This window comes from Chamaea fasciata, unplaced genomic scaffold (genome assembly GCF_029207755.1).
Source record: "Chamaea fasciata isolate MVZ Bird 193981 ecotype frontalis unplaced genomic scaffold, bChaFas1.0.hap1 SCAF_32, whole genome shotgun sequence".
In the NCBI taxonomy this organism is placed as follows: Eukaryota; Metazoa; Chordata; class Aves; order Passeriformes; family Sylviidae; genus Chamaea; species Chamaea fasciata.
The window spans coordinates 3,434,958-3,444,948 of record NW_027094117.1 but is presented as its reverse complement, the minus strand read 5'-3'; the positions used below and the strand labels follow the sequence as shown (position 1 = coordinate 3,444,948).

Below are 9,991 nucleotides of genomic sequence, written 5' to 3'. Positions count from 1 at the left end.
ATTGGCGGAGCGTGTGTGCGGGCCCGGGAGCGGCGGCAGCGGCCGGAGCCCGGTGAGGCGGCGGCGGAGCTCGGAGGCGGCCCCAGCGCGGGTGGGAGCCGCGCTCGGTTCTGCCGGGGCTCGGGGCCGGCTGCGGGCGGAGGGGGCGGCAGGGGGCTCTGGCGGGTTCCTTGTGCCGTGTCGGCGCCGTGTTCCCCGTGGCCTGAGGGCGCTGCGGGAGCGGCTGCCCGCGGTCTCCTTCCCGCCGCTGCCTCGGCAGGAGCCGGTGCCGGAGCAGCGCTGCCTCGTCCCGCTTCCTGCGGGTAGGACGGAGATGGCCGCCCTGTCCCCGGGGCTGTGCGGAAAAATTCCCGTCGCCAGAGCTTTGTGTCCCCAAAGGAGACCGAGGAGTCCTGTAAAAGTGACTTTATTCCTGAACAAAGGGAGAGGCCGTGCGGCGTTTGCCGTGGGGTCTCTCCAGTTGTTGTAGTACGGGAGCTCCTTTTTATCATGAGTTTCCCTTGTGCATCTCCCTGTCCCTTTGCCCAGTGGCGAAGGTTGGGGTTCCCAGGGGTTGGTCCATGGTGTTGCAGGATTTGTTCTGATGGCCGTTCATCTTTTCCCCATTTTTGGGTGCTCCCTCCAGCCAGGGCTGCATCAATTGATCTCTTTTCTCTAATTAAATCATTGAATACTTGGATTCCCAAGTGATTTCTCTGAACTTGTGGTAGCACAAACACCCCAGTGGTCTAATGCTCCCTGTGTGACACAGACAGTGAGAGCACATGTTGGAGTGGGGAGAGGGATGATTCCCCCCACTTATTTTAGTGAAGTTTTCACAACATTCTCCATTTGCTGTTTCCCTTTGCAGCTGAAGCATCCTGCATTACCCCAGTCCCTGAGGGTGTGGTAAATTCTTTTGATATTTTTTCTGCAAGGCTTGCCCAAATAAGGCTGGTGCTTCTGTGCATCCCTGCAGAAGGACCGTCCATGTCTTTCCCATTTTCCCTTCTCTTTCTTGTTCCCACTCAAAGGCCAAATCCTGTTCAGCATCCTGTGTCAGTGGGCATCCCCAGAAAGCATCTTTGACATCAAGTCCTGAATGGCAGCAGTGTGAGGAGAGAACCTGGTTCCAGCTGGTGTAAGGATCTGAGACTGTGGGGTGCCTGGGTTTGATCATCTCATTTCTTCTTCTTAGGTCCTGCACCATTCTGTGGATTCCATCTGATTTCTTGGTTGGCAGCATAGGAGGAGCATTATAGGGAGAGATGCCTGGCTCCCAAAGCCCTGCCTTGAACAGGGGCTGGATAACAGGCTGTACGCCCTTCCTTCCCTCCCTTGGAATAGGGGATTGCTTTTAGACACCACTTGTCCTGGTTGCTGCAGAGTAATTTGGAGAGGCTGGGTGTCTAAGTTTTCCCTTTTTCCCTGGGGCTGCCCACACTTGTGGGTTCACTTCAGCACAGGCCTTGCCAGACATTTGACACAAAGGTACCACAGAACTGGCCTCTGTATCATCTTTTACAATATTAATTTGCATTCCCAATTTGACCATCAAATCCCAGTAAATTACAATCACAATTAGGAGCAAATAAAAATTCCTGCATTCCAAAGCCATCCCCCACATCTGCCGGTAGTGGTTGACTAAAACACATCTGCTCACCTTTCCCACTTGTCCCCTGAATAATCAAAGACATTTTTGGGATTTTCCCCCCTTAGGTCTAAGATCCAGAGTGGATGGAGAGGCCCCTGTGTGTATGAGGAAAGGCCTCGTGTGGATCCAGCCCCAGCCTGAATGTTGTCAAGGGCTGCAGTGTGGTGGGTCCCTGGTGGAATGGGAGCTCTGGCAGCCCCAGGAATCCATGTCCATGCAGGGGTGGACTTGCTCCTGCTGAGGGTGCTGCCGTGTGTGCCTGCAGTGTCCTTGTGGCCTGCAGATGGAACCCTGCTTCCTTGCCAGGGGAATTTGGTGAGGTGGGAGTGGGGAGCGCCAAGGCCGGGCCCCCCCGCGCTGTCGTGGCGGGAGCGGCTGCAGTGGGCAGCGAGTGCGGGCGGGAGCGGCCGAGAGCCCAGCGCTGCCCCAGCCCGACCTGCCCCAGCTCCATCCGTGCCCCTGCGGTGGGATGCTGTGGGTTTGGGGGGAAGAGGGAGCCGGCAGTGGGTGCTGGGCCTGGGGGCAGGAGGAGAAGGGGAGGGGAAACCGGGCTGAAGAACAAGATGGTCAAATGTGCACGTGGGACTAGAAGGTGGGATCGTGCAGGAGAAAGAGGAATAGTAGGAGGAAGAGGAGTGTGAGGAAGAGTAGGGACACAGGAGGAGAAGGAGCAGGAAGAGGAAGCACCACAACGTTCCATGCCTCCCTGTACCTGCAGCTTCTCCCCCAGCCCCGGGAGCATTGCCTCCCCACATGCAGCAAGTGACCAGGGAGCAGGGTCCATGATTTTCATGGGGGTTAATCTTGGTGTTTCTGAGCTTTACTGGGATAAATGTGGATGCTTTGGTGTTTTTCAAGGGGCTGAATCTTTATATCTTAGAAGAGGTGTTGTCTGAGCCTTGATGTTTGGAGGATTTTGGGGCTGAATCTTGGTGTTTTGGAGGTTCTGCAGACACAAGGTGCCAATGACTTCCTGAGATGAAGTTGGGCAAGGGGGAACACCCATCCTAAGGTGCTCTCCTCTTGTTTTCTCCTCATACCATGATTTATCATTCCCAAGGTGTGGCCAGATGGAGAAGGAGGAAAAGCCCCGGAGATCCCGCAGGAGGAGGGGCTGCAAACCCAGCCCAGGGAGCTGTGAGGAAGAAAGACCCGCCCTGTTCCAGGAGGGCGGCCGGAGATCCAGCCGGAGCTCAGAGCTGGTGGAGAAGCCTCATGGAGGGGAGAAGCCCCACAGGTGCCCGGAATGTGGGAAGGGTTTCAGCTACAGCTCTGCCCTGATCCGGCACCAGGTGATCCACACTGGGGAACGGCCCTACGAGTGTGGGGAATGTGGGAAGAGCTTCAGGCACAGATCCAGCCTGAGGAAACACCAGAGGATCCACACTGGGGAAAAGCCCTACGAGTGTGGGGAATGTGGGAAGAGCTTCAGCCGGAATGGCTACCTAATGAAACACCAGAGGATCCACACCGGGGAACGGCCCTATAAGTGTGGGGAATGTGGGATGAGCTTCAGCCAGAAAAGCCACCTGACACAACACCAAAGGATCCACACTGGGGAAAAGCCCTACAAGTGTGGGGAATGTGGGAAGAGCTTCAGAGAAAGCTCAGCCCTGATCCAGCACCAGGTGATCCACAGTGGGGAGGGGCACTACACCTGCTTGGAATGTGGGAAGAGCTTTGGATGGAGCTCCAGCCTGAGAAAACACCAGCGCATCCACACAGGGGAGAGGCCCTACGAGTGTCCCGAGTGTGAGAAGACGTTTGTAATGAGCTCCAATCTCCTCGTCCATCAGCGGATTCACACGGAGGAGAGGCCCTTCCGCTGCCCCGACTGCGGGAAGGGCTTCAAGCAAAACTCTGCCCTCACTGTCCACCAGCGCATCCACACCGGGGAGAGGCCCTACGAGTGTCCTCAGTGTGGGAAGAGCTTCTCACAGAGGTGTAACTTGATCCAACACCAACAGAGGCACAAGTAAGGGAAGCCCTGCGAATGCCCCGAGTGCAGGAAGAGCTTCGTGCGCTGCTCCAGCTCCATCCCCCATGGGAGGATCGGCGTTGGATTATCCCCAGTGACCCCCGTCGGGCAGAGCCCTGGTGATCTGGGTTCTGGTGATCCGTGTTGGGAAGACACTTGGCTATGGGGCCTGCACATCTTCCTGTCTCCCTGTGGGTACCTGGATGAACACAGGGGCAGGAACATCCATTGGAACACAGACTGCCACTGGGAATTCCTTGGGGAGAGCAGATTCACTGATTTTCACCCCCAGAAAATCTTTTGCGTTCAGTCCTATCTTCTGGGGGTTTGGGAAGACAGAGATAGTGCTAAAGGCAATCCTGCCCCCGATATATTGCAGCTGTGTTAATTACCAAAGAGTGGGAACAGCCTTGCCCTCACAGCTGTGGGTGTGATAAAAGAGTGAGTTAGTCGGTAGAGAGTCAGTTGGAGTCTGCTGACTGTGCTGTGAGGAGGAAGGGACAGGAGGTCGTGTGAGGGACAGATAATTAAACCACTCTACGAGGGTTAAGTGGCCTTGCTAGGGACAGGAAGCAGCGACTTGGAACTGCAGAAGGAAGAGAGAAGAAGGAAAGAGCCAGAGCTGTGGGGAGCTTCCCATAGGATTGCTACATAGAAAAGGTATGAAAGATGTGTAGATAATAAGGTGCTGATACTTGAAGCTCTCTGAAGTTTTTAGTGAAACACCTTGTGTGCATGGCCATCTCAACTCCGACAGGACCCCCAGCCGGGCATTGGGCTCCTGGAAAGGAGTGAACGTCCTTGTCCTCAGGAGGGAAATCCCAGCACTCCCAGGGTGTCGGGGGCAGCTGAGAGGCCACAGCAGGGAGGGGAAGGCCAGACAGAGCTGATCCCCTCAACAACTGCACCCCAAAAATCCCAAAACTTAGGGATTCCTCCCAGGAAAAAAGATGCCAGGTGCTGTCTGAATTAATGAAAGGGGGTATGGGACCCCCAGACTGAGAGGAGGAACCTGGAACCCCCAAAACCAAGCATGGGTGACAGCGGTGGTAGATTCACGGGGAGTGGGGAAGGGGTGGAAGAGTGAGGGAGAAGAGGGGTTTGAGACCCTGAAAGAGTGGGGGAGGGTGCTGGGACCCCCAAATTGCTTTGGGAGGGTTCCCACTCCTCCTCCTTTCTAATCCCCTGCATGGAGCTCGGGCAGGTCAGGCTGGGGCAGTGCTGGACTCTTGGCCCGGCCTGGGCGCCCCCCATGCACCCCCTCCCCAAATTTCCCTGGTTGCTTAGAGGGGTCCCTGTGCCTTTTGGGGGTTCGCTGAGTGCTGTGCTGGGGTTCAGGTGCCTCCCAAGGAGTCACCAGAGCGGGGTGACACAGGGGAGGACACACAGGGGTCCCCATTCCCAATCCATCCCAGGTCCTGTTCTGCTCTCCCCCAATCACGGTCCCTTCCCGTGGTCCCCCAAAGTCCGTCCCCAGTGCCCCCATAAATTGGACTGGAGCAAACTGAGAAACTTTATTGGGAGCAGCTGGGCAGAGACAGAGTGACAGTGGGGCTGAGGGGACACACGACCCCCCCAAATCATCATGGGGACGGAGTGGGGGGTCCTGGCTGGGCCCGAGGCCACGGGGAGGGGCTGCGGCCGCCGGCGGCTCAGGAGCTCTGTGGGCAGAGAAAAGGGGGCGACACCGGGCTGGGGGCCCCGGGGGGAGCACACACGCTCTGGGGGAGGGGGGATGCAACCCCCGGGACCCCCCCTCACCTTCTTGCACAGGCAGAAGCCCAGCCCCAGCGCCAGGAAGACCAAGCCCAACCCGAAGCCCCCGATCCCCGTCAGCATCCGTGGGGCTGCAGGGGCAGCTTTCGGGAGCAGGGGGGCACAGGATCCGGGAAACAGCAGCGGCTGCCGGGAAGGGACTGGGACGGAATGTGACAGGCTGGGATGGACTGGGACAGACTGGAACACCAGGATATACTAGGACCAGGACCCAGCAGGACCAGAATTGGAGCACAAGGGACCATACTGGGATTTGTTGGGACCACACTGAGGACTACTGGGAACATGCTGAGGGGAACTCAGTGCTGTTGGCCTATACTGGGCATGATTGGGATCATACTGGGACTAACTGGAGTCATACTGGGAGTGACTGGAACTGTAGTAGTGGTGAAAGGGTGCAGTTGGAAAAATGCAGGGGGCAGCTGCACCCATGCTGGGATCATACTGGGACTGACAAAATCACGCTTGGGGCGACTGGAGTAATACTGGGAGGATCTGGGCATGACTGGGATCATACTGGGAGTGACAGGGATCAAACCAGACTCATACTGGGAGTGACTGGGGTCATACTGGGAGTGACAGAGATCAAACCAGACTCATACTGGGAGTGTCTGGAAGTTGTTAGGATCATAGTGGGGGTGACTGGACTCATACTGCAATCATGCTTGAAGTGACTGGGACTACACTGGGGGCAAATGGCATCCTAGAGGGAGTGACTGGGAGTGACTGTGTTCATACTGGAAGTGGCTGGGGCCATACTGGACTCCTACTGGGAGAGACAGATGGATTTTTTTAGGGGAAAAAAAAAGTGTAGCCAGATGCTACAACTGCTCTCCTCTGGCCCCTGTGTTCTGTACACAGAAGTTAGTTTAAGTACCCGTAAGTACCCAGTAGTTTGTCTTCTAGCAACTCATGGGGAAAATTTCTGTAAGTAAAAAAGAAAGAAATCTGATCCCCAACATACAGGCTCCCCAGGTAGCACTGAATTGCTTACTCAGCCAGCACCCCAGTCAATCCAGTTGTTTTAGTGCTGCTGTTGAACTGAGTTGCGGTAATAAAAGAGATGCCGAGAACCTTTTTCCAAAACCCCAAGGCTGAAAATTACTTTTGCAGTCCGAATTGCATTGATGGATAAGCCTGTTTCCTTTATGTCTCATGATGGAAAACATTTTTGCACTGGGTGTTAGCACAGTAAGTCTCCCCAAGCTACAGGGCCCACCTGTGATGTGTGCTGGAATACCAGGCCAGGCTCTGTTTCCACAAAGGAAAAACATTTTCTGTGGGAACTGAAAGGGGCTATCATTAAATGCGGACTGAACTAAAGAAGTATGATTGCACCAATTAATCTCGTTTTTGTATACAGAGTGGTAAGGACAAACATCCTTAACCAAAATTTGATCTTTCCCTGTACAGTTTAATTTGGCATGAAAAAATCATGTTTACAGAACCAAAGATCTCCAATTCTTCAGGTTCAGAAGATGCCTTGGGAAGGTGAGCAACCCACCATTTCCATGCATCTACAGGGGACCAAAAATCCCATGTGGATGATCCTGCAATTGTACCTTGAATGGCTCTGTCAGTTTTCTCTGGAGCTGGCCAAGCATCCACTGGCACACCAACCAGACAGGTGGGAAATGGCTTTTCTGGGGTTGTATTGGACAGACATACGGTATCTGAACCTGATGCACTGGCTAAAGTCACCCAGACATTTGTTTTAGGTTGACTAACTGGCAAATTTGCATTACTAAAAGCAAGCATGCAAAAAAGCATAACATTTGATTGAACCCCGTATTTCCCTTAAACTATTCTCTAACAAAAGAATTCTACAACACTACTGATCCCCAAGTGTTGGTCTTTGGTTGATCGACAGGTAAGGTTGCATTGATGAAGGCAAACAAAATAAGAATATAAAGACATACCTGATTTAACTTAATGCTTTTTGATTTAAGGCACTTTCTTTTTCATTTTTAATTTCCAAGCATATCTTTTAGCACATTCCCTTTTTTGGTTCTTCCACAAAATTCACTCAGGACTGGCCAGATATAAGGCACTGAATTATTTTGTTTGCATTAAACTCTCCAAATTTGAATCTGATTCTCTCAAAAATTCCCTCCTCCATTCCTCCCGAAGAATGGGAAGATGGGGGCTGCTTTCTTCATCATGACCCACTGCAACGAAAAATCCAATGGCCTTGTGCTTTGTTTGGGATTCTAAATCACAACACGATGTTCACCACGCTTGTGCCAACAGAGCTCTACGATACCAACGATTCCCACACCTTTTACACTAACACAAACCCCAGGGTTGACAGTTCTTGCACGTGGGACGGAAGATGTCTGCCATCAGCTACAGTCTCTGTGCAGCTCACGTCTGCGTGCTGCTTCTCTGCTCTTGGAGCTGTCAGCGTGTTCCTGTGCTTGATTTGGCTTCACGTTCTCCGCTGGAATACACCTGGGTCCTGTACCTGCAGAAACACAACCTTTGTCCCAGGTTATTAGAGAAAGTGGACCTTCAGTTTGTCCTGATTCTGGATTTCTGAACAAAACTAAAGGGTTTCCTTTTCTTTTTCCCTGTGTGTACCGATGTAAAGCTGCACTTCCAGATAAATCCACTGACAGATACAAATTTGTATTTCTCAAAAGATGGGTATTTGGTATAATCTGCTTCCTATAATTGCAAACTCTGCAATCCTCATGGGTTGACTGCTCCTGTGGATACAGGAGGTTGCGCCAGCGCGCAGACTATTTATGATTTAAGACTACTTATGATTTTTGGCAGACTATTTATTATTTATGATTACGTAAATGCATTAATGATTGCTTTGGCTTGATCCCTGGAAATACAAAACATTGCATAAGTGCGCAGGTACTCTGATGAAAAAATGCATGACTTGTTGAGAACTGACAGCAATCAAGAAAATTCAGGTACAACAACTAAGAATATTTGAAATGACAGGCATATTAATGACTATTAACGATAACACATGTGAAATTGGATGAATATTAATCACTAAAACACTGTATCATCACGCCAGATTCTGCAAACAGCTGACAAACCTCTCTCCAGTGAGGACCCCGACATCCTTTCCTGGGCAAGGTGCTCAGGTCCACTCCAAAAATCTGTCCAGCTGTCATTGTATAGGGTCAAATTGCCAAGTCAGTGACTTTAACGCTGTTTTGATGCAGAAAACATCTGGGCTTGTTGGACAAACATCCTTCCAGGTAGAGTCAGGGCCTGGAGTGATGTCCCTTAGTACATTTCTAAAACAAAGCTCTTAACAACAGTTATGAAATGTTCAAGGAGGTAGAAAATAAAAAGGATCTTGAAATGACACGTGTCCTTTGGATAATTAGAAATGTTAAAGCACAGGAGAAGTCAGTTATAAATATAGAAAATTAACAAATTCGCATCACATGATCAATATATCAGCACCAATCATCTTAGGAAGTTGAGGTAACACCTTTCTAAACCTTCATGTATTTATGACCTTGAGAAAAAAAACAGAAAAACCACTAAAACAGCTTAAAACGGCGGAGATTGTAAGGAATAATAAAACCTTTCAGGAAATCAAGAGTCCAACAAACTATATCTTCTTCAATCCACAAAGAACAGGTGTTCATCAGTGTTCCATCACAGCTGTTTCAGTCTTACCTCTAAAGAGAAAATAACTAAACTTTGCAAGTTAGATAAGCATATCTTAACAATACCTAGGATAATTTTTAAATTAAATGAAACTTAAGCTCGACTTGGATAAATTTTGGCAAAAAGAATCTTAAATTGTATTAGCTTAATAAAACTTTCATGAAATAGAACTTCAAATTAATAGAATATAGACCTAATATCCCTCAAGCTTTATAAAACTTAAACAAAACTTAAAAATAACTTAAGCCTAGCACGGGCCTTAACTTAACAGTACTTTATAAACAAAGTAATTTAAGAGCACCAATGGTTTTTATAACATACTGTCAGATCTCCTTTTCTCTACAAACTTTGATCATTTGGAGTAAGGCAGGCTGTGGGTCAGGCAAGGCTCTCATTATTCGTTTACATTCCTCATTAGCATTGACAAAGGCAAGGTTTGGAAGCAGATAAAGACGTGCCAGCTCGTCCTTGCACTGTCTCTGTCATATCTGTGACCAGTGTGAGATACGGCTCTGATGTTCCTTGCTCTATTTCTGTAGACAGTGGATCAGTGAGGAGCCCTTCATCCTCCCGGTGCCCCCCATTCCCCCCTCTCTCTGTAGCACCTGAGGGATGTGAGACTGGGGGGGGCAGAAGTGGGGCCTGGGGGATTTGTAGGTGTTGTGACGTCAGGCGGTTGTGATTGTCTCATTTTGGGGTGTGCTGGAACTCTGGATGATGAGAATTTTGGACTCTGTATGGATGGGCACTGACCCCCAGGGAAGCACTGCGTTTGACCTGAGGCGTTGGAACAGGCTTCCAAAAATGAGGGATAGCACTGAGATCACGGGGTGGAGTTTGAATGGAGGGAGGTGTGGCATCACAGGGCGGAAAAATTAAGAGTTTGGGGTTTTAGTATATAGTGATTTGTAGAGAGCAAGATGGAGGATTTGGGGTGCAGATCAGTTGTCTTTTTACACCTT

The 9,991-nt window shown here is 50.8% G+C and overlaps 1 protein-coding gene across 1 annotated transcript; it reads left to right on the top strand.

The window, feature by feature from the left end:
- Positions 1-1,231: 1,231 nt before the first annotated feature.
- LOC136303345 (zinc finger protein 892-like) lies at positions 1,232-5,121 on the top strand. Its single transcript, XM_066207038.1, has one exon. It carries the CDS (start codon positions 2,704-2,706, stop codon positions 3,610-3,612), a length of 909 nt encoding a protein of 302 aa, XP_066063135.1. The 5' UTR covers positions 1,232-2,703; the 3' UTR covers positions 3,613-5,121.
- Positions 5,122-9,991: the final 4,870 nt, after the last annotated feature.